The 25,200-nt window shown below is 37.0% G+C and overlaps 1 protein-coding gene and 1 long non-coding RNA gene across 7 annotated transcripts in view; one reads left to right on the top strand and one right to left on the bottom strand.

Moving 5' to 3' along the window:
- The window catches only part of SLC9B2 (solute carrier family 9 member B2), a 52,063-nt gene that overhangs the window by 1,224 nt on the left and 25,639 nt on the right, over window positions 1-25,200 (top strand). For 3 of the 6 annotated variants that reach the window (XM_081812042.1, XM_081812040.1, XM_006732580.3), the window contains exons 2-7: window positions 11,833-11,972; window positions 12,657-12,837; window positions 17,591-17,761; window positions 21,630-21,772; window positions 22,632-22,759; window positions 24,172-24,347. In XM_081812042.1, the coding sequence (XP_081668168.1) occupies window positions 11,883-11,972; window positions 12,657-12,837; window positions 17,591-17,761; window positions 21,630-21,772; window positions 22,632-22,759; window positions 24,172-24,347 (889 nt within the window). In that variant the 5' untranslated portion in view covers window positions 11,833-11,882. The remainder of the gene's footprint in view (window positions 1-11,832; window positions 11,973-12,656; window positions 12,838-17,590; window positions 17,762-21,629; window positions 21,773-22,631; window positions 22,760-24,171; window positions 24,348-25,200) is intronic. The other 3 variants (XM_031027331.2, XM_081812038.1, XM_081812041.1) reach the window with 3 other exon arrangements.
- Window positions 4,419-7,943, bottom strand: LOC145720150 (uncharacterized). Its single transcript, XR_014142921.1, has 2 exons — window positions 7,841-7,943; window positions 4,419-4,667 (listed from the first exon to the last, which is right to left on the bottom strand). It is a non-coding gene; the product is annotated as an uncharacterized LOC145720150 (long non-coding RNA).

The following is a 25,200-nucleotide window of genomic DNA, read 5'->3' on the forward strand; positions in this document are numbered from 1 at the left end:
CCTACTCCAAAAGTTGCTGTGCTGGATATAGAAGGTTGGCATTCACATCTATTCCTACCCGCTTCTAGTATGCCTTCATGTACAGAACAAACTGGGAAGCTAAAAACTTCCTAGACTCCATTCCAACTAGAGTTCTAGATGTAAATTAGATGTAAAATTAGAGTCTGGCAAGTAGATGAACTTGTCTGAAATTTCAAAAGCAGATGTGAGGCACAGGCCATCTCCCTGCTATTTTTGGCTGTTTGCTGTTGGCAGGGAAGGTCCAGGAGATGCCAGTCCTAGTCTTCAGACTGTGGGTGTGGGGAGGGACTTAACAGCCGTGGTGACAGCCAGACTCAGCATTGTCATGTCATATCACCAGCTCTGTGGCTGTCAAGAAGCAGTTGAGGGAAGTGGTGAACATATTCTGTTCCTTGTCCAGGCAGCGTCCAGATCCCAGCTTCCTCGGGGTCACAGCTACAGTGGTGTTCTTGAACTCCATAGTCCTTGGAGGGCTTTCAGACTGTAGCAAAAATAGTACATTCCTCAGTGGTTCATTTGCTAGTGTTCTAGATGTCATTCCTGGAGGCCCAGTCTAGAACCTGCACTTCTAGCCCTTTCAACATTCTCTAGCCTTTAAATAATTCACTTAATTTCCTGTGTAAAACCTCTTCCTGTTTAAAATCCCTGAAGTGGTTTCAATTTTCTGTACTGACTGATTAATATGTTTGCTCTGTGGCCTCTGTCACCTAAGCTGGATCTCTTCCATTTCTTTTTATGGGAAATGAAACCATGAAATTAGATTCGGGAGTTTGCAGTGATGTGAATGCCTTCGGTGAGACTCCACCCTCTGCAGTTGCCATAGACCCCCCCACCCACATTTGAGTTTGGCCCCTGAAGGTATTTGAGTTTGTTACTCGTTGACTAGATTATCTCTGAATTCTCTTGCTCTACAAATGTAACATAAAATACTTCTTCACTTAAAACATCTACAGAATATGTTCTGTAACAAAGGATTGCTGAATATCTATTTACTCTTTACTAGCCCTGTTGATAACTGGTAGGCCAGTGACTCTTGGTCAGCACACAAACACCAATGATAGAACAGATCTGTCCTCTGGGAGAAAAGGTTTTATATCTTTTTCCATACACAGCCTAGGAGCATTGTATGTGGGGAAATGGAGCTACCTATATATGCACTTGTGTAATGAGGAAGTGTTCTCAGTATTTTGTAGTCATGTGTCATACATGTTAAGAAGAGTACAATTATGATAAGTTTTAAAGAGCTTTTAACAGCCTTCTAAAGTCATTGAGTATCTCTTGTCCATATAACAAAAGCTCTTTACCTTTTTTAGAAATCTATTTTATTTTTCTACAGTTTATATGGACTAAAAGGCTTGAATTTGGCAGTGTCCCTTATCTGTGCTTTTCAGTACAGTATTTGTATGCTTTTTTCTCAAGAAAAATCTTATAAAAGGAAGATAAAGCATGGGGGGGTACTTTATTGGGACTCTGATGTACTTAATACTATATTAAGATTTTCTGTGACATAGCCATTATCACCATTTACAGTTGGGAAAAAAACCTATCCAGACTGGCTAAGTAACTTGCCCAAAATGGCCCAACTAGGAGGCAGTGACCCAAGGATTTTCATTCAGGGTTTTTATCTCCATTTTCCTCCGACCGCTCCCCATTTTTGCACCATTATCCTCATTATACTCTAATTAATATAAATGTGCATAGAATTCCCTACATGCTCATCCTTTAATCATGTGGTTCTTCTGCCTGTAATGGTCTTTATTATTTTACAAGGCTAAGTAATCTTTCAAGATTTGATTCAAGTATCACTTGATGCCGGAGTCCAGCTCCAGCCGGGGTGGGTCTCTCGTAGGAAAGGACGGCGTCGGCGAATGAGGAGACACAGACACAGGATCAGGTTGCAAGCATCTCCTCCTGACAGCCTCAGAGGAACTTTATTTATATGTTAGGATATTTTTGTTTTTCCATACTTTCGTAACATGTGATTATGATTTTTCACAATTGATTGGGATAATCTTAGATCATTTTTTTGATTACAGACATAGCCTTCTTTTATTTTTCCTTTGTAATGATTAACATGACCTTTATTGATTTCCGCTTATTAACTTTTGCTAAAACTAAAAAACAATACGCAAAGAGAAAGGTGCCAGACAGAGCGTGACCGTCTTGCTATTTTGTTCTATAGCGCAGGAGATATAGTGAACTGTGGAACAGCCTGAGCTGTTCCTTTCTTAGACTCTTGCCACTTCTGAGGCGCCTGGGGGGCCTTGTGGAATTAGTTTCATTATGATTGCTTGGATAGGCGTAATTAAGATGAGTAGTCACTGTATCATGAAACCCCAGAAATATTCCCACAATTATAAAGATTGCCATAAACAAAATGAAAGAGAATAGCAGGAGCCCGCTGTGGAGTCTCCTGTTTTCAGGATCGTCCCCCATATTTGGACTTTGTCAAACAGCATGAGCAGCTTGGCTCGCGCCAACTTGACCCCTCGCCACGCTGGGCAAGACCTCCTCTCCCTGTTCAACTCTGCGCCTGCATTTCTCCCACCATAATTAAATTACCTTAAGGTAATACTGACTGTTATAATAGATAAACTCCCAAATCTCAGTACCTTAACATAGTAGAAGCTTATTTCTACTCATGTAAAATCCAATCAGGTGTTCAGCTGATGGCATTCTACTCAGGGATTGAGGAACCCAAATTCTTTTTATGTTATGGCTTTGTCATCCCATAAGACCTTAAAAGTTCTTAGTTTCCAGGCATTGGACAGGAAAAGAGAAGGTATGTGTTGTATTGCATGGAGGTTTCTTATAGGTAAGGAATAGAAGTAGCATACATTACTTATGCTCACATTGCCTTGGCCACACCTCAGTGACTCACCACAAGGGAGGTTGGGAAATGTCTACTGTGTGCCCAGGCAGCACAGGAAACTGGTTTGATGAAACATACCAGTCTCCTTCCCTCCCCAAAGAATGGAGACTACATCTCAGTAATCTTTGTATCTCTTATGCTTTACACACCACAGAAAATCAGTAAAAGTCTAATGAACTTCACTGACTGTGAAGGGATGGAGTTGCTATCTCATGTGCCTAATATCAAAACTCATCATTCTTTATTATGGTTGTTCAAGGAAGGATCTATATCATTCTCTGACTAGGTTGCAACCTTTGAGTGTGGGAACCATGTCAGACTGTTCACTTTTTTTTTAGTGTTTTTTTTAATTGAAGGATAGTTGACACACAATGTTACATTAGTTTCAGGTGTGCAACATATACATAACAAAGACTATATGTTATGCTCTGCTCATCCACAAATATCATCTGTCACTACCATCTGTCACCATACAACATTATTGCAATGCCATTGACTATATTCCCTATGATGTACCTTTCATCCCTCAGACTGTTCATTTTTGAATCCTCACAACAAGGGCTAAAATCTGGCAAGAGCTTAATAGATGTTTGTTGAATGACTGAATGAATGAATGAGTCCTCAGAGAGCAAAAAGAGGGACAGAGTTAGTCTACTTAAAGTTAGAAAATACTAATTGAGAAAGTGACATTTGAGTTAGATCTTGAATAACTAGTAGAATTTTACCAAGTAGAGAAAGCAAAAAAATGAAACCCAGGCGGTGATAGTATTGCTGTTTTGTTGTGGTTTTATTTGCTTCATGAACAAACAGAAAACAATCAAATGTTTATAAGCTCAACTTTGTTTTTATTTGGTATTCGAATATTACAACGAACTTCAGGGATAGGGAAGGAAAAATATATAACCTTACATTCTATTGACTAAAAAATGGCACTAAAAACCTTGGCATTGATTTTTTAGCCACTAAAATATTATTTTCTGGATATCTTTGAGAAATACCAATACAGAGGCAGTGCTCTGATTATTCATCCTCCAGGAAGATTTTGCACCATGTCAAGAAGCTAGGGAAGCACTATAAGCCAAAGGTTCTTCATTACTGCTCATCAGAGCTTCTCCGAGCTGACTCTGCATCAAAATCATCTGTTGTATTGGTTAGGCTGCTTTTGGTGGCAGGTAACGTGATATTCTGCCAAAATTGCCTTCGAAAGGATAAGTTTACTTTTCTCACACAAGATGTCTGGAGGTCAGTGTATCCAGGGTTTGTTCAGTAGCCCAGTGATATCAAGGTTTTTAGGTTGCTTTCCATGAGCTAATTAATCTTGACTTTTTCTTCATGGATAAATGATGGCTGCTAGAGTTCCAAGAAACACAGTCCCAATCCTCAGCTCCATCCCCTACCACACACACATACACATCATTTAGAGACAAAAACAGGAGATGAAAAAATAAATAAATACAAACATACATAAATAAAATTAATTTTTTTTAAAAAGGAGAAGGTTTTTGCCTCTTTTTTTGGAGGAAGGAAGATCATATCAGTGGAGCCCCACAGCCTTGCCCACAGATTTCATTGGCGAGAAGTGAATCATGCTCAGCCCTAAACCCACAGCTGGCGTAAAGGAATGGTGTTACAGAGATTAAGACCAAGCATGATTTATCCCTAGGGGTGGGGAAGGTACACACTGGCATACCTGAGTAATGGCTCTTAGTAGGTAATAGGTTGTGTTGCCACCCTTGGGGAGATTGACTCTCTGGAACTTCTGATTTCAGTAGGCCTAGAGGTAATATTTTAAACTTTCAATTAAATGCACTTGTCCTTGATAGGGAGAGAAATTAGAAAGGAGAGAAGCAAGTATTGGGCCCCTTCTTACCTAGGAATAAGTTCCTTTTATTCATATCTCATTACATGGTGTTTTACTTCACAATGATTCAACCAAATCACTGTATCAGTTAACCAAATAGAATAGCAGTTGTTTTCCTTTGATTACTTGCTCTCCTGTGGTTGGCACACCTAACACTTTCAGATAAGGTCATTTTGTTCAGGGGAAGCATTCTTAGTGATTTTAGTAATAATACAAGGGTCTTTTAAGTCCCACCCTTCACTTGACCTGAATTTCTCACCGCTCGCTAGGTATCCTTTTGGGAAATGAACATTAGATCAGAGTTGATTAGCAGAATCCAGAAACTGGAAGGTTTCTGTATGTTCTACAAAGACATACTTTTATCAGACTGGAGAACGTCCACTTTCAACATATGAGTGGATAAACATCAAAGGTAGGAATTTTTATTGTCATCATTACAGAGTACTTAATGAACAGTCGTGGAGATGTTCTTTCAAATGTATGAATATAACACATACAGTACTCCAGCCATGTATATAAATTCTCATTAAGATTACCCCATTAAGTGTTGGTCTGTCCCCAGCTCAGACAGAAAATAACAAGAATTACCAGACTTTATCTGTGTAATGATTCGTTAACAGTAATTTAGCTGATAGCAGTAAGCATATTTTACTTGACCAAGAACCTATGGACGTTCACAAATTGAGAGTTCTTTTATTTCCTCTGGAATATTACAGAAAGCACTTTTAAACATTTAGATTAATAAAATAATCTGAAAAAGAGAAGGCTGATTTAACAGACATCTTTCTGTATATGAAAGCATATTTACAGAAGTGAGGTTTTCAAAATGTGCTTCACTTGCCAGGAGGAATAGGGGTCAGTGGACAGGGCTCCTGCAGCTCCATCTTTATTGGTCCCATATGTTGGATTTCATGATAGAGTTTTATTTGAGGAAAGATTTCTTTGGGCTTAAAAAATATTTGAAAACTGCTATAGAAAATGTTAGGCACTTCCCCATCTTCTTTGAAAAACACAAAAACAAAAAACAAAATACCTTAAATTGTAGCAGTGGGATTAAGTTATCTAAAATGAAATTACCAGATTTTATCTCTGAAAAATATTATTACAGAGGAAAGCTTATCATTTTCTTTTCTCTAAATCTTTAAGAATTATATAACTTTTTAAAAATGTATTTTGAATTGCATAAGAAAATCTTCTTATTGTAAAAACCCTAACAATGCAAAAATATAGAGAATAAAAATGGAATTCCAGCCACTCTAATTTCATTTCCCTCCCCAAAGGCAACTACTATTAACAGCCTTTTCCTATTTATTTACATACACATGCATATACATAATTGCTCATATTCTTGATCTGTTATTCTTGATCTACAATTTTCTCTCAAGTTTAGAGGAAGGATTTAGGAGACTGTTCTTTTCAAGTCCACGGTTCTATGATTTTGGTGGCATATGTCCCTCGTATTGCAACATGAAGCTCAAATTAAGCCAATATGGTTTCTAAGCATGTAGATCAATTCTGTAGGAAATTCTGTATACTGGGAATGTTAAAGAGGGGCCTGAGTGGCCAACAACCTTTGCATATGTTTTTAGAAAACCCTTGAGCTACTAACCTTCTAGCAAGTAGGCAATCACAACAGTCGTAACAGCCATATCCTTTGGCTTAGGTCAAACCACATTCTTCTATTGAAATCTATATTTAGAGTCACAGGACTTTGATTAAATTAACATGATTTACTGAATTATGGAATCTGTAAAATTCCACCATTTGACGTGAGATTAATTTTTTCTAATATGGTTTACTGTTGTGTATCGGTCTGAATAACACAACATCTTGATTGAGAAGCAGACAAAAAACTTGGTTCTGTTTATTGGCACTTTTAGTATTTATCTATAATGTGCTCTTGCCTTCCTACTTCTCAGTATCATTTTTTAGATTCAAAAGTCTCTCAAAGCATCTTAGTTTAACTGAATTTTTTTAAAAGGAGAGCTCCTTAAGCCTTAGAATCTTAAGGCATATTTAAATGGCAAGTTGTCACTTAACCAATTAATTAATAATTCAGAATATGTAAACAATATTTGTCATGAGAACAGATTAAAAGTTCTTATTTCATTTATTTTGCCACCAATGTTGTGTAACCTAAATGGATTAGTAAATTTTTTTTGTTTATAATAAACTGTGTAACAGTCATAACAATGGGAAAGAGTAAAGCTAAAGATAATACAAGATAGAAAATAAAAATATTTTCTTATAGGATGTGTTTCCAAACTTCTTATGGAATGTGTTTTCAAACTGACAATTAATTATGGCCAAATATGGTGGATTTTTAAACAAAATATTACAGCAAAAAATATAAAAGTATAATGCAGTGATTTGGTAGAAATGACATGAAATCAAAGATATAGATTAAAGAATTCTCTCATTTCACAAATTTTTACACAGTTTTACTATGAGACTTGGCTGATACTGGCTGTGTTAATTGAAAATAGTTATTTAGCTTCTCCAGGCTTTAGTTTTCTCATGTGAATATTAAAGAGATAGAACCAGGTAATTTCTAAAGGCCTTTCCAACTTTTATTATTCCATTAAACTGTGATTCTTAATTACTAGGAAACCATCTAGTTTCTCCATATTTCCCCACTTTTTATTTTTCCATTCAAGACACCCAAGCATCTCAATTTAACAGCTTTCTTGAAGCTTTACTGGGATGAAAGATTTGAAAAAACTTTCATGAACACAATGAAAAAACAATTGTCTCATTTAAATAGCAATATTGAAAATGAAGCATTTCATTTAAATTAACTTTCTGGATAACTAACACATATTTTATTGAATACCACATTTTTTTAAACATTCTCTCTACATTTCTAAGTCATACTATACACTTTAATGACTCTAAAAACAGAAAATATTAGCACATCATTTTTTTTCCTTTTCATTTTCTTGAAGATGTAAAATCATTTTCCTAAACATCTGTTACTATACAGGGGATCTTTCAGGGCAATTCAGCTATGAAGGTTCTTACTGAGACTTCATTTGGTGGCAAGTGACAGAAATCCAACTCAAACTGGTAAGGAATCATTGGCTTACCTATAACTGAAAAGGAGCTGCTTCCAGGTGTATCAACAATGTGGTTATTAATTTGAGGCTTTCCTTTTCTCTCCTTCCATATTAAGGATCTGCTTTGGCTGTGGTCACTTTGTTCTTTGGAAGGCTTTTCTGTACATCACAAGGATTTTCAATAGTGAGTCTGGGCTTAGCAATCCCAATGGAAAGAAAGCTCTTTCTCAATGGTTCCAGGGAACGCCTTAAAACTGACTCTTATTAGCCAGGTATGGGTCATATGCTCATGCCTGAAACAATCAATGTGACTGGGAAAGAATTTCCCTCTTTGGCCAGGCCTGTCCTCATCTCCAGAGCATTGGTAGAGCATGGGGATTGGGAAGGCGAGGAGGACATGAGTTTCACATGAACCACATGGATGGAGAATAGAGGAGATGGGAAAAGAAAATTAGTCTGCTGGTACCAAAAAGTCAGGAAGAAAGATGCTTGGCAAGCCAAAACTGCAAATATGGAAAAGATATTTATCCCCACATTTTATTGCCTTAAATTGCTATCTTTCCATCTCTTTCCTGTCAAGTATCACTCATGCTGCTCTCAATTTGCCTCTATCACAATCTCTTCCTACATTTTAACTTACAACATCTTATCTTCTGAGGGTTTGGAAACCAGATGAGCAGTCATTTGAATTGTTTTCAAAGTAAGAGTTAGCGAGCCCTAAGTGAGTACTTGAGAGCTTCTCTGTAAGTAAGGAGTATAAACTTTCTACTTTTTAATGGATTTCATGACATATCTTAGACTCCTTAAAAGGTCATTTTTGCATATTTTCTGATTTCTTTGACAAAACTGTCTTCTTGGTAGGGGATACACTATTGTAATTTCAAGACTCAATGACTATGAACAGTATGTGCCATGAACATGGTTGCTTTAAAACAAAGGTTACATTTTTTTCATTTTCCTAAATTTAAGTGGGTTTCTAAAGTGAGACAGGTGATGTAAGTGTTCTTTTAGAAATGGAAATATAGCAGAGAGTAAACAATCAGAACTGGCCAGTTGTAAATTGTTTTCCTGGGGTTACTAAAATACTAGTATTTTCTTTTACCTTTTCTCTCTGCAGTAACTCTCTGATCTCAAATAAGTACTTTGGTGTCCATGGTGGAGATTATAGGAGAATAGGGAATTTTTTTGGAATGCAAAAACTATATAAATTCCCACAAAGAGCGTATACTGAGCAACATGCCAAATTTTGATTGTTTACATTAGAAGAGACTTAGAATAACTAATAAAATAAACTCTTAAGGCTTCATTTTAGCCAATAGATTATGTCTATTAAAAATAATCATTTATACTTGTTGGCTATTTAAAAATATTCTTCATAGGGCGCCTGGGTGGCTCAGATGGTTAAGCGTCTGCCTTCGGCTCAGGTCATAATCCCAGGGTCCTGGGATCGAGTCCCACATCGGGCTCCCTGCTCCTTGGGAGCCTGCTTCTCCCTCTGCCTCTCTTTCTCTCTCTGTGTCTCTCATGAATAAATAAAAATTAAAAAAAATTAAAAATAAAAATATTCTTCGTAAATGGCAGAATTGGCTGATTTTGGAAATTTAATAAAGGAGGTGATTCTAGACACTGCCCAAGAGTTCCTATGTAATTCTACTAAGGAGACAGATGAAAAAATGACAATGATGAGTGTTACATCCACCTCAAGAAGTTAGCCTTGAAAGAAAGAGGTAAAAGGCATTATCAAAGAAAATCAATGGGATTAAGTCATAAATTCTTGAAGATGGGAGGAACCTTGTCCTACTTAATAAGGAAAACAAAAAGAATCATAGAGGTTTCTATTAGGGAGAAGGATTTGAGTGACTCATAACCACCACTATTGAATGTTTACCATGTGCGTGGTTGGAACCACTCTTATATCCATTTTATAGATAAGGAATTAGTTACAAGGAGGCTAAGAACTTTGGTATATGATGGGACTAGACTACAGACCCAGCTTTGTTCAACTCCAGACCCAGCAGACATCACCACTTACTATATGAGGGGGTCATTCTCTACACAGGGTGAAAACCAAGTGCCATGATTTGGAACATGATATCCTCACTCTCCAGCCTCATTTCCATTGCCTTCAGCCTCCCACCGCATGCTTCAACAAAGTTTCCCCCTACATGCCACTGGCTTCCATACCTCCATACCTTTAAGACAAGGGTTCTCTGAACCCAATATTTTTCCTGTCAAAATGCCATTCTTTCTCATGAGTCTAAATTTTGGAATGAGTTTATAAATTTTAAAAATCATATCTACATATATACATACTATATCATTATAGGTACATGAGGTTTTTTGAGATGCCACTCTGGCCAACATTGTATTTTTTAAGAAGGAAAAATAGTGGTGGTGGTGATAATGATGGTGGTAGTGATGGAAAGGATATAATTTTCTTTGGAATATTAAATGCAAACATCTTGGCACTTTGTTAAACAGCAAATGATTCCTTGAGGCAGGGGTCCTGTCTGATTAATCCTTGTCTTTACAGCCTAGTATAGTGTGTGGTACATATTAGGTATGCAAATGTGTTGAATTAGATTATCCCTTCTCCCACATAATTTTCTCTTTGCTTCTACCAGGGTGTATAGTTCATGCCTCCATTAAAATATCATCATACTTGTTGCATTAGGAATAAGTTTGATTACTAGTAACAAGAATACTTGACTAACAGTGGTTTCAACAATTACTTCAAAGGTTGGCATCCAAGATTGAGGGAGCAATTCAGGGATATTGTCAAGGAACCAGCTCCTCCTATCTTAATTATTCCCCTTAGTAAAGGGCTTTTTATTCTCATGGTTGAGAGATGCCACTGGCCTTCCAGATGGTGTATCTACATTCTAGGGAGGAGAAAGAGAAATGCTAGAGGACAAAGAGTAAAGAGTATGATCCTCAGAAAGCTTTGCCTTATTGTCTGGGAATGAAAGCCCTCCCCAGGGACTCTCACTTATATCTCATTACACAGACCTGTGACACATGGCCACCTAGAGCTGCCAAAATGAATAGGAATTGGAGTTTTTGGCTTTTCAGCCTATAGCATGGGAAGCCAAGGGCAAAGAGATTGAAGTAGTTGTTTATGGAGTCAACCTATAGGTCTGTCCTACAAGTTTTTTTGTTACTTCATGTAAGTTTATTTTTCTTGGAATATTGTCAGCCTACAGAGAACAAAAAATATGTTTTAGTAATCTTCAAATTACCCACAATGACTATCAAGAGAGTAGATGTCTAAGACATTGTAGCTATTCAATCAATGTTGTATTATTTTCACTTTAACTTAGAAATATGAACCAGGCAGGAATTAGTGATTCTAGTTTCTCTGAAAATGATGGAATCCATAGATTTCTCTTCGGTGACTCATTTCAACATTGAAAAATTGCCTGGAGCTTTCCTGTTTCATCAAGTTGGCTCATTAGAGAGAACAATTTAACAGTAATATTGCTTGGAATATTTGAAGAATAACTCAGAAAACAGGGTGGGAAAGAAATATAAATTTATTAACAAGGCCTTTTTCAAGAGAGGTAAAGGTAAATAAGAATTAGATACACTACATTGTAAGTATAGATAAATAAGAATACAATACAATATATTGTAAATCAAAGAAAAGATTAGCAATTGAAAGTTAAGAATAGGGACTCCTCGGTAGCTCAGTCAGTTGAACATGCCTTCGGCTCAGGTCATGATTCCAGGGTCCTGGACGAGTCCCCAGTCCGGCCTCCTAGCTCAGTGGGAAGCCTGCTTCTCCCTCTGCCTGCCGCTCCCCCTGCTTGTGCACTCGCTCACACTCTTTCTCTCTGACAGATAAATAAATAAAAAAATTTTTAAAAGAAAGTTAAGAATAATCCAATTTAAAGTATTTTAGACATTCAGAATTCTAAGGGAAAAAATAAGTGCAATTCACTCATTTAAATTGCTCAAACTGCTGCTTAATTCATTCATGTGAATTTCCAACTTGTTCTATATCTATACTATTTCTCCTTCAGAACAGATCCCATTCCTCCTCCCTGTGTCATCTTATTTCTAGTTATAAATCATGGGGGATGAAGATAAAGTAATTGAACGTGAAGATTTGGAACCATCCACAGGAATGGATCATGCAGCTTCTACATATCAAGAAACACAGGTAAACCTATGACCAAATTTAGAATATTCCAACCATTTCCTTAAGGAAGGGACTGTATATTTCCAAATATATGATACAATTGTATTCTCTTCATTCTCCATCACCCAGTTAACAATTCTCCCCATTCTTAATCCCCAAACTCGTACGGTATGTGTGACTACCAGTTTTCCCGGTAGTCATTTAGCAGCTAGACCCACGTGAGGCTGGAAAAATAGAGAGCTTGTGAAATGCTTTGTGTTCCCAGCCTAACCCCTGGGATGGTTCTGGTTTTTACCCCCTCTCTCTTTTTATTGCTTAAATTCAAGTAGATGAATGAATCTGAATTTGTTTTCACCACAAGTAGTTCTCTTTTTCTGGCCCATTTTGATATATTTACCAACTATTGCCTTGAATAATATCTTAAATAGGCTGATTTTAAACCCAGTACTACAAAACAAAATGGAATACTATGTGACTCAAGCATTTATAATGTTACCAATAGGGACTTAATGGTAAATACTCCTAACATAGTTCTTGCTCCAAGCATTTACTCATTAGTTACTAATATAGCTGTGCATTTCCACTGTAAAGTGTTAGCCTTGATTCTAGTAATGGAAATTTGATCTGTGATTTGATGGCTCAGTAACTATAAAAATGTACAGCAAATATACAGTTTTAAGGATTCTTAAATTGCTTTAAACACAGGAGGAAACAGTTATGAGCTCCAAAGCAACAGATGCCAAAGAACCAACAGAAGGAAGTAACCTCCTGAATAGCAGTGAAAAAAAGCTGCAAAAAATACCAACTGAATCAGATAATTTGCAAAGACTGAGACGAACATTTTCTTGTCCTCCACATGGTTTACTAGATAGAGGAATAACAAATGGTATGTAATTGGTAAACATTAATTCAAAAAGAGAGGGTAAAAGATAACATTGTTATAATGAGAGATTCCAAAATAATATGGTTTAAAGGACAGAAAAAAGTTTACTTCTCTCACACATAAGAACTACTGGGTGAACAATTCACTTTGTAGATGGCTCTGCTCCACAAGTCATTGAGGGGCCCATGCAGACGGGTTCTACCATCTTCAACACAAGGCTCTTGCCACTACCATTCCAGCAAGCAGGGAGAGGAAAAGAGCAGAGATCAAGGATATTTTCCTTTTTTGTATCTGAGTAGTTTCATAGGATTACATTAGGACTCCAGTGAGAAAAATGATTGAGAAATCACTTGTAAACAGAAAAGCACTGCATAAATATTGGTTTTAATTATTATTAAATAATGCAACTAATGTTTGAACAAACACAGCTTAATTTATACTTTCAAATGAATCTATCATTTTATAAGTAAGGATCCTGATTTCCAATTCAACTTATTCCAGTACAGCTACTATTACCTAAAATATTTGGGGGATTTTTCTTAGGGAGTTTATCTCAGCACTATTTCAAATATTGTCTTTGAGGAATGGATTTGGTTTTTGGAGGCAGACAAACATTATTATGACATCAATTTGATGAACAGATGGACGTTCAGATTCAGTAATGCTGTTTTTTGTTCAAAAAGGAAGTGTGTGTGTGTGTGTGTGTGTGTCTGTGTGTGTCTGTGTGTGAGTGTATTAATTTTGTACATTGGAAGATATGTGGCATAGCAGGAAAAAGAAGGGGTTTGAAAATTATCTATAAAGGCAAATTTAAATACAATTTCAAAACTTATGTTGAGGAATGACAGCGCCACTGGAGTATATATATGGCTTCCCAAATAAATATGTTGAAGAATATAACACATTTGATCTAAAACTTGTGTTTACTAAAAAAATCAGACTCGCTTCTTTATTGTTATACTTCATTTGTGAGCTCTGAAAGACATTTTTACCATTCTTGGACAATGGAAGCCAAGTATAATATGATATATTCTAGGCTCTACACATGTTTTTAATGAAATTAGCTAAGTTCCAAAATATACACCAGTTGTTAAGGCAACCGATAATTTAATACCTATTCTGTCCTTTTTATTATTTTTTTAAACTTTCACCATTCAAATCATGGCACATATCTATTTAAAATATTTATAGTAAAAACAGATAGGGATTGCATTAAGGAAAGGGTATAAATGAATGATGTGATTTGGAGACTCATTTTTTTTAATTCTACGATCATTGTCCATAAAGCTGCCTGAGAATTGGGAACTCATGATATATAAACACCTCTTGTTTTCCTGTGCCTCTGTTCCAGAGGCTTACAAGACTGCTCTTTTTTTCCCTGTACTCCTTCCTGTGTCCCGTCAGTGTACTTAAGTATTTTTCTTAAGAAGTAGATCTCACGTGTGAAAATATGATTTTTCCAAAATCATAAATGAGAAGTAAGTTATTAACTGAATTAAATGTGATTTAGATAAACCTTGTAAATGTACATTTACTATATATTTAGAACTGCATTTTGAATATGAGAAAGGAAAGAAATGCTAGAGGTTTAAAAGAAAAGTGGTCTTGAAGTGGAAAAATTAATTCTACCTTCTGAATTTAGTACAAAACTGGTTTTATACTTTGATAAGGTAAAATTTAGTATCTGGCAATTCCTGCTTTCCCACTGCACCTCCCATACTACATAGAAATTTCAGTTCCTATACCCAGCTGGAAAATACAGAATGCTCTTTAGTTATTTCATTGTAATAGCATCACAGTCTACAAAATCTGTAATAATTCTGTGAGGGTTAAAAAATGGGACATTGGATTTGATCTCCAGCAATGTGGTAGATGAGACTCAATGAACAAATCTATCACTTATGTCAATGAAAACATCTGAAAACAATATTTTAAGTCTTTTTAAATGTAACTGTTATCTGTCAAGTAAACAGGAACTTGTCAGACACCAAAAACAGTATGACTTGGAGAAATAAATAAGCACTCAAGCTGGCTTTCACTCTGGAGGCTTCTGTAAAATGCCAGTGAACTTGAGATTCATTTTGAGAACCATGAGAATATAGGAGGCTGTGCTTGAGTCTGCCCAGGTTGGGAGAAATTTCACAGGAGACATCATTCTTCGTCACCCACATTGGGAAACTGGAACCCAATGTGATGGTGAATTTGAGATAAACTTTTGTTGCAGAGGGAGACTGCAACAAAACCTTATCTGTCTATTCTGTAGTGTTCCTGGAAGAAGGAAGAGTCTGCACTAAAAATATGTCCCAGATTGTTAAGATTCTAAGCACATGGTAGGAGCAAATTCAGATCCTATCTGGGAAAACTACATTCACCTCCAACAATTCCCAAAGATAAAGTTTCAGAAAAGAGTTCACTGTTGCCCAAAAACCCAAAACCAAACAAACAAAACCAAAAAATCACAACAAGCACAAGGAAACAGATTTCAAAAATTTGCATTATCAGAAAATAAAATAAAAAATATTCTCAAAATCTATGAAGTTAAAGAGGAGGTAGGAAATATAAAACAAGTAACTGTTTATAAATATGAATAGATTTTAATAAGCACCAAATTGAACTTCTAGAAATGAAAGACATAGTACAGTAATTGAAATTTAAAACTCAGTAGATTAGGCAACAGATTAAGTGAAAAGAAGATTGATAATCTAGCAAATAGATCTGAAGAGATTACAAGGCAGTACACACGGAAAAAAATATGGACAGTATGAAAACTGGGGTTAGGCAAATGGAGAAGGGACTGTGGCTGTTTAATTATTTAATCACAGTTCCAGCAAAAGAGAACAGGAAGAATGGCGAAGAGGAAATATTTGAAGAAATAAAGAAGGGATGTTCCAGAATTGATGGAAAACATAAATCCTAAACAGACTAAAAGGAAGCCATACTGAAATTAAACATAAGTACTGAACATATCACACTTAAATTGCAGAAAACCAAAGAAAAAGTAAAGATCTTGAAAACAGCCAAAGAATAAGATTTCCCTAAAAGAGACTTAAAAACAATAATGAAAGCCAGAAAGCCAAGGAATAGTATTTTCAAGGAACTGGAAGAAAGTAACTCTCAGCCTAGAAGTGTATATACCCTGGAAAACTATCTTTTAAGAATGAGAATAAAGGGGCGCTTGGGTGGCTCAGTCGTTAAGCGTCTGCCTTCGGCTCAGGTCATGATCCCAGGGTCCTGGGATCGAGCCCCGCGTCGGGCTCCCTGCTCTGCGGGAAGCCTGTTTCTCCCTCTCCCACTCCCCCTGCTTGTGTTCCCTCTCTCGCTGTGTCTCTCTCTGTCAAATAAATAAATAAAATCTTTAAAAAAAAAAAAAAAAAGAATGAGAATAAAGGTAATTCCAGATAAATAAAACTTAAGAATTTACTACCAACAGATCTTCATGAGAAATATAGTATGCTCTTCCACAGTGTTTCTGTACCATGAAATAGTTCATATATGATGGTAAATAAGGAATTGTGTCAGTGTTATATGAAAGTTTGCAATTGTACATAATTTTTCCTGCCACATTTATATTTTGCATCATCAAGCAATAGCGAGTGAAAGCAAAATGCACTGAAAAACAAAAACAGACAAAAGAAGATCAGGTATATGGTTTCTTACAATTAAAGATAAAGCCTTACTAAAATGAGGACTTTTTAAAAAGCTGAACTCCTTCAGGCAGGTAGTTGCTGGCTTAGGGGCTTCAAAGACTTCTCAGCTTTCTACACCATTAAGCTATCTAATGAAACAACATGCAGATAAGGTAGCTGCCAACACTTTTCCCTCAGTTAAAACAACAACAAATATTTGATTGATGGAGAAAACTATAATCTGGATCAGATTTAGATGGAACTGCTTTCTATTGAAAGCAAATGCTTTCAGGATTCTACATGTTGAGGTAGTAAGTGTGGTTGCAGGGATTAAGTCCACAAAAAAGAGACCGTGAGATGCAAATGTCAGTGGAGATTTAATTGCACTGGTACTTTTATTAGGATTATTACGGTTTTGGTCAGTACTTTGGTCACAAGTTCTGAGTTTTGAGTGGTCTGCCCAACTGTTTTCACAGGAGTCTTTGTATTTTCAGTGTACAATTTAGTACAACACAAGCTTTTCAAAGAAACATATTTCACATCCTAATAGAAATGCCTCTATTAAAGGAAATTCTTTAGGCAACAAAGTAATTGTCCCAGATTAAAGGGTTGAGTTGCCATAACAAATAATGATCAAAATAGAAAATAGATGAGTATGTGGATAATTCTAAACAAACATTGACTATAGAAAAGAAACAATAACAGTGTTTACTTCAAGACAGAACTGAAAATACTGGAATGCGATTGTTCAAGCATTCTCCTATGAAGAGAGTAAAGATAGCCAATGTTACTCTTTTCATTAACTGGTGAATATTTATGGTAAAATTATAAAGAAAAATAGGGGAATGGTAAAAAAAAAAATTCAAGATTGTAGTTCCTTCTGGTAGTGTAAAAGGAGATGGAGGATGGGATTAGGAGGGGCCATAGGTGGATCCAAAGACACTGGTAATAGCCTACTTTTTAAGATGGTTGGTAATTACCCAGTTGTTCATATTACTGATGTTCTTTAAAATTTACACACAGTTATAAATATTTGTATGTATGTTCAACATTTTTTAAATTTTTACATTATACCAAAACCTGCATATGACAAGTTACTGGTAGAAACTAGTTTTCCCGGTTTATTTCAGTGACCATGGTGGTTCTTCTCTGGGCTGTAGTTTGGTCAGTTACTGGCAGTGAATGTCTTCCTGGAGGAAACCTGTTTGGAATTATAATCCTATTCTATTGTGCCATCATTGGAGGTAAACTTTTGGGGCTCATTAAGTTACCTACATGGCCTCCACTGCCTCATCTTCTAGGTAAGTGCTAAACACTTTCTGTTTTCTTCAAGAGTAAATCATATTTTAAAAATTGCAGTTTGGAAAGCTTTTGAAAATCAACATAAAATATTTCTGTATTTGCTGTGCTGGCACCAAAAGCCAATTGTTAAATTTTGAGTTAAACATAGCAATTTTTAAAAATTACATTAAATCTACAATTTTAATTTTTACTTAAATAATTTGCATTAAAAACAAGACCAATAGATACTCAAAATTGATCACTTCCTAATTATTTTACTGCATTTTCCCCTTATCTATGCTCTTGATATTATGGAATTAATATATAATGGTGTGCCACTGGCTAGCTCTTCCCAATTGCACATTCGTTGACATCACGTTGGTAGCTTAACATCAACCATGGTAGAAGTAACTATAAGACAGAAATCAGCAAATGCTACAAAACAGGGCTCAATATATTGTAAGTCACTCACATCATTGACAAAGGACTGAGGGGGTCATCTGCCAACTCAGTATCAGGTGGCCATATCAATCCAGACCATTGGCAAAGGAAACAGTGCCCCAGGGAAGTTGTTTTCACATTCATTTGGAGAATACAAAAAGCTTCCTCATGCCCCCCTAACAAAACTCCAAAAGAAACTCTTAACATATTTTTGAGTTCTTGTCAGATTATTATTTCTTTTGAACTGTGCTCGTATCAACACTGTTTGTAATGAAAAATCTGAAAAGTTCCTTAAAGTCCATTAATTGGTCCAGAATTACAGTACTTCCAAACAGTGAGATACTCTTGTAACTATTTTTTTAAAGATTTATTTATTTATTTAAGAGAGAGAGAGAGCGGGGGAGGGGGGAGGGGCAGAGGGAGAAGGAGAGAATCTCAAGCAGACTCCCTGCTGGGCATGAAGCCTGGTGAGGGGAGTGATCCCACAACCCTGAGATCACAACCTGAGCTAAAACCAAGAGTTGGCTGCTCAACCGACTGAGCCACCCAGGCACCCTGATGCTATTGCAACTATTAAAAAATGAGGCACACACATACGTACAGAAGCATGCTTAAATCAGTACAGAAACTTTCTGGAAAGGCACAGAAAACCCGTAAGAGTGAAAACTTTGGTGAATCAAGGTCAAAAGTTTGCAGTTGGGGTAAGTCTTGTACTTGCCACTTTATACTTGTCAGTAATGTTTTAATTTACCACGAGCATGGATTATCCTTATTATTCTTTTAAACACAACTGTTGTAGGCTAGTTCATAGTTGCAAAAATTCTGGAAAGACCCTAACTGCAGAATTCAGAACTTAAGAGACCTTCTAGATTAAATGGCAGCGATGAGAGATGCCTGGCAGTGATGCATCCTGGCCTAATGGTGTCTGGAGCAAGTCACAAAAGCTATGCTTGTCATTAGCGTCTATTCTCATAGCTTACATACAGAAACTTGCAGTAAATTTGTTTAATCATTTCATGTGCAGTACTTGTGAGGACATGCTGAACAGAGGATACTGCTGGGGAAAACAGAGGCCAGAAGCCTCAGAGTGTCTGACGGAGAAGTTTTTCCCATTGTAGGGCATGTGGTATCAGCGAGGGCACGATTCTCTCACAAGCTCCTCAGCTCCCTCAGTCACTGTCAACTACCTACACTTCCCAGAATGTGTCACACTTCATCTTCATGTCTTGGAAGAAACTGCTAACCCATCCAGAAACTTCTCAACTCCCCAGCCCCTTCTTCCCTTCTTTGAATCCCTCTGACTCACCCCTCCTGTCTGAGCTCATACAATACTGCCTTATGCTTCCATAAAATTGAGGTTGTCGGTTTAACTTGCTCCCCTAGAGGCCGAAAGCTTTTTGACATGAAGTACCAAGTTTTTGTTCATTATTATATTTCTAATACCTACTACAGTGTCTAAAATACTGAAGGTGGGGAGCCTGGGGGGCTCAGTCCGTTAAGGGTCTGCCTTCAGCTCAGGTCATGATCCCAGGGTCCTGGGATTCAGCCCCGCATTGGGCTTCCTGCTCAGCAGGGAATCTGCTTCTCCCTCTCCCTCTGCCCCTCCACCTCATTCATGCTCTCTCTCTCTCTCTCAAATAAATAAATAAAATCTTTTTTAAAATTTAAAAAAAATAAAATACTGAAGGCATTAGGTAAATGTTGAATGGCTGAACAAAAGAGTCAGCAGCTGACATGACAGAGCAATGTCTATTTCGTTGTAACTCAGCTATAAGCCTTTGCAAAGCAAGTTATATATTTTGTATTAAATTATCTGGCTTGAAGGTAAAATAGAACCCATACAGGTATTTGTTGAAAATTCAGGTAATCTGACATAGCAAATAATTTTAGGAGCTGTTTGCTATTTGCACACAAAAGAGTGACTGAATTGGGCATTGTATTAAAACATTTTATGTTTAGAATTTGACCACATTTCTATCCAAATACTACAACCTATTTCTCCCTTGCAGGTTCAATTATTTAGGAATTATTAATGATTCTAGTCATTTTTTAAAGATTTATTTATTCATCTTAGAGAGAGAGTGAGGGGTAGGGGCAGAGGGAGAAAATCTTCAAGCTGACTCCCACTGAGCATGGACCCCGATGCAGGGCTCTATCCCACAACCCATGAGATCATGACCTGAGCCGAAACCAAGAGCCAGATGCGCAACCGACTGAGCCACCCAGGTGCCCCGATTCTAATAATTTTTATCTGCGCATTAAAACCCCTTTTTTTTTTTAGCTCCTCTAATTTAACATATTGTTTTAATTTTTTACCAAAAGTTTAACCTTATTTCATCTAGGGACTAAGCATAAAGGATGTGGTTTCTGGGATTATAGGGTAGTCTCTTTCACAACTAAAGTGCCAAAAAATACCTGTCAGAATGGCTGAAATAAACAACACAAGAAACAAGTGTTGACGAGGATGCAGAGAAAGGGGAACCATCTTGCACTGTTGGTGGGAATGCAAACTGGTACAGCCACTCTGGAAAACAGTATGGAGTCTCCTCAAAAAGCTAAAAATAGAACTACCCTACAACCCAGAAATTACACTACTAGGTATTCACCGAAAGAATACAAAAATACTAATTCGAAGGGATACATGTATCCCAATGTTTATTAGCAGTACTATCAACAATAGCCAAACTATGGGAACAGCCCAAATGTCTATCAACTAATGAATTGGTAAAGAAGATGTGTTATATATATAATGGAATACTATTCAGTCATAAAAAAGAATGAAATCTCGCCATTTACAAAGACATGGGTAGAGCTAGAGAGTATTATGCTAAGTGAAATAAGTCAGAGAAAGACAAATACCATATGATTTCACTCATGTGGAATTTAAGAAACAAAACAGATGAACATGGGGGGAAGGCAAATCAGAAAACACTCTTTTTTTAAATTTAAATTCAATTAATTAACATATAATGTATTATTGGTTTCAGAGGTCTGTGATTCATCAGTCTTATATAACACCCAGTGCTTATTACATCACATGCACTCCTTAATGCCCATCACCCAGTTACCCCATCCCTCCACCTCTCTCCCCTTCAGCAACCCTCAGTTTGTTTCCTATGATTAAGAGTCTCTTATGGAGGAAAACCAACTCTTAACTATAGAGAACAAACTGTTGGTTACCAGAGGGAAGGTGGGTGGTGGAGGGTTAAATATGTGATGGGGATTAAGGAAGGCACTTGTAATAAGCACCAGGTGATGTATGGAAGTGCTGAATCACTATACTGTACACTTGAAATTAATATTACACTGTATGTTAACTAACTGGAATTTAAATAAAAACTCTAAAAAAAGAATATGAAAGAGACATGAACTCAAAAATAAGTAAAGTGCCAAAATGTTTTCTGTATTTGTATACTAACTAAAGAGTTATTGACTTCTCCATTCTAGGTATGCTGCTTGCTGGGTTTCTTCTCAGAAATATCCCGGTCATCAGTGATAACATACAGATCAAGCACAAGTGGTCTTCCGCTTTGAGAAGCATAGCCCTGTGTGTCATATTGGTCCGCGCTGGCCTTGGGCTTGATTCAAAGGTATGAAGTGTAAATTTCTAATTGTTGACCAGGAATTGTATTCCTCCGATCCTACTACTATTGGGAACCACTGAGCTTTAGACACTTTGTGTGACGGTCTCAAGAAGAGAATGGAGTTTATTTCACACAGGACTGACTATTCCCAGAAGATGTCCCATATTCTTTCTTGGAGTGAGGTGGAATTACTGTCTGGGGACAGCACTAAGAGTGAAGGCTCTGCTTTTCTCGGACAGAGATACAGGTCATCCTTGTAGATAATGGTGATAAGAGAAAGTATTACATTTTTGGTGTGCAAAGCCTTATGCAAGTGTTTAGGGCTAACTATAACCAGCTCAAGAAACTGTTTGGTACAGAGGAGGAGTCTCAAGTATGCTTATTTTAATGCGATTACTAACATATGTTTTTGAATGAAAGAATGAATGTTCCTAGGGATGAGATTTTCACCCTGGCCTCTCTATGGGGCCACAGATTATTAAAAAAGCTAATGCTGAGAGTGTTCAATCAGCTAGTTTGGGGATTATTGAGTACAGACTCTAGAAACCCTGCCTGAGTTCAAACCTGGCTGTGTAATTTAACCAATTTCATGATCTTGGGCAAATGACTTTAACTTGTGCCTTTTTAGATGAGGACGTCTAAAAATACCGGGAATAATAATATCACTTATATCATAAGGTTGCTATGAGGATTAAATAAGCTATCTCCAAAACACTTAGAACACTGAAATATCTGTTAAAACTCATTACCTGGAAAATTCATGGTAATCCAGACATGGTCTGAATACTGAAGAAAAAGTATTTAATGTCATAATCTCTACCTGTCTTTATAGGATTATTTTAGTATCTCTATTTGTCTATTTCAGGCCCTGAAGAAGTTGAAGGGTGTTTGTGTAAGATTATCCATGGGTCCTTGTCTGGTGGAGGCGTGCACATCTGCTCTTCTTGCTCACTTCCTAATGAGTTTACCATGGCAATGGGGATTTATACTGGGGTAATGATTTTTTTTTTTGTCATATGAAAATAATGCAGAGATGTTGAGGTCTTTCCCTGATTCCATACAAGAGAATGTATAACAAATTATTTTAAGCACATCAGAAATTACAACATAGGTATTCCAGCATCATCTAAATATTATAACTTCAAAATATACTATATATAGTATATGTCTAACTTTTACAGCGATTATGATTTAAACTATTGAAAAAGTAATATTACTATTACTATTAAACTATTGAAAAAGTTTTGGGCGCCTGGGTGGCTCAGTTGGTTGGGCGACTGCCTTCGGCTCAGGTCATGATCCTGGAGTCCCTGGATCGAGTCCCGCATCGGGCTCCCTGCTCAGCAGGGAGTCTGCTTTGCCCTCTGACCCTATCCCCTCTCATGTGTTCTCTCTCTCAAATAAATAGAATCTTAAAAAAAAGAAAAAGTTTTACCTACACCTGATTCCGTGCTGGTGAGAGAAATTGCCATCTCTCACCTCAAAGTCTGTCCAAAGGATAATAAATGTGTCAACAGTAATCAACCTCTAATGTTGTTTTTCTCCTTCTGACACCAGACAATTATGATTAGGTGGTTCTGCTGTCTCTTCCTTCCACTGCCAGTTCTTTGAATGGTTAACAGTCATGAGAAGTAAATAAATGTGAAAAGTACTTAGTAAGAACTTAGTACTAATAAGTAGGCAAGAAGCAAGAAATTCTTACTTCTCATGGTTGAGACTGTGGAGCTGTTCTGCCTGGATTCCAGTCCCAACCCCATGACTTTCCAGTATGTGACCTTTGGCAAGTTCATGAATCTCTCTGTGTCTCAATCACTTGATTTGCAGAATGAAGATAGTGATTGTAGCCACCTTCTAGGACTGTTGTGAGAATAAAATTAGTTAATATATATAAAGCACTTAAAATAGTGTATAACATTTTCGGCTGTTACAGCATCTGCTGGGGTTACTCTCGCCATCACTGCCATGATGGCCTTCTCCTAATCCGTTGTCTTTTTCACATACCAAGTCCCGACAGAAGGTCTAACATCAGTTGGTTCCAGTTTAAAAAGTCCACGCTGTGTTTTTCAACCCTCATACTATGAGTGTTTTGGTTTTGTTTGTTTGTTTGTTTTTTAAGGCAGATTCCTAGAACTTAACCCCATGAGGCCTTCGGTACCACCCATAATTACATATTTTCGGGCAACCTAAGTAGTTCCAGTACAAGCTGTCTGTGGCCACACTTGGAAAAAGTGCTCTATAGAACGTGTGTGTGTGTGTGTGTGTTTCTGGCTTAGTGCTTCACTGCCATTTGAAAACGGTAGTTGTCTGAAGTGTAACCTCTAAAAGAGTAGAGTTTACTAGAATTTCCACAACAATAATAACAATGAGTAAGCCACTATCAACTGTTTAAAGTGCTGCCTACTTAGTTTTGTTTTAGGTGCTGTGTCTCCAGCTGTCGTGGTACCCTCAATGCTCCTTTTGCAGGAGGGAGGCTATGGGGTTGAGAAAGGCATCCCGACCTTACTCATGGCTGCTGGCAGCTTCGATGACATTCTGGCAATCACTGGCTTCAACACATGCTTGGGCATGGCCTTTTCCACAGGTAGGCTGGTCAGTTCACAATGAGCTGTTCTCTTGTGCCCTAAAGACATAAATTATGATGTGACAAGCAAGGCATATTTGCTTGATAATTGGGTAAGGCAGACTGAAATAGAGAAAGCAACTCCAAGAGTTAGTTCTATACCTAAGGAGGGACCGGTAGCTTCCTATTTTACTCCCTTAACCCACTGGACATGGACTGTTCCAGTGGTCTGGTAAGGCATTAGTGGGGGATCCAGAGTAGCCAAGTTTAAGGAAGGATTCAAATAGCTTTTGCATGGAGCCTTCTGGGAAAGTTAAATCTTGCAGACTTCACACATAGATGAGTAGGTTTTTCAAAGACCACAAGTGACTAGAGAGCCATCCAAGGGGAAGGAAGAGCATTCTTCTAAAATAGGAGCAGTTTCTGCTCTCTTCTACCATTTTATGGGCAATAACTGCAATGATTTTAATGGCTATCTTATTAGTACTCACTAAGTGTCTGATATGGTTGTATTTTGTGCTAAATAGTAATAAAAGAAGGGCACAAGGCACTTTTTGTCTCACGCTATTATCAACACTTTTACTCTCCTTTGGCACAGCACAAGTTTCTTTTTAATCCATGTCCAAGATCAGGAGATTAAAATTTGCAATTCCATATTATTGACAAAACTTAATTGTAGCCTAAGTTTAGCTTCCAATAACTGTGGGAACACACTTTCTTGGAAGGTCATGTGTTTTCAGTCTCTCTAGTTATCTTCCCATTTTACAATTCATGCTGATTACCTAGAACCTCACCTCTTCCCCATTGCCCTAAAGTTGCCTTACATCCAGTCACTAAATTAACCTTAGCAAAACATGGTTCTCATAGTGTTACT

This window comes from Leptonychotes weddellii, chromosome 2 (genome assembly GCF_054177405.1).
Source record: "Leptonychotes weddellii isolate Sample4059 chromosome 2, ASM5417740v2, whole genome shotgun sequence".
NCBI lineage: Eukaryota > Metazoa > Chordata > Mammalia > Carnivora > Phocidae > Leptonychotes > Leptonychotes weddellii.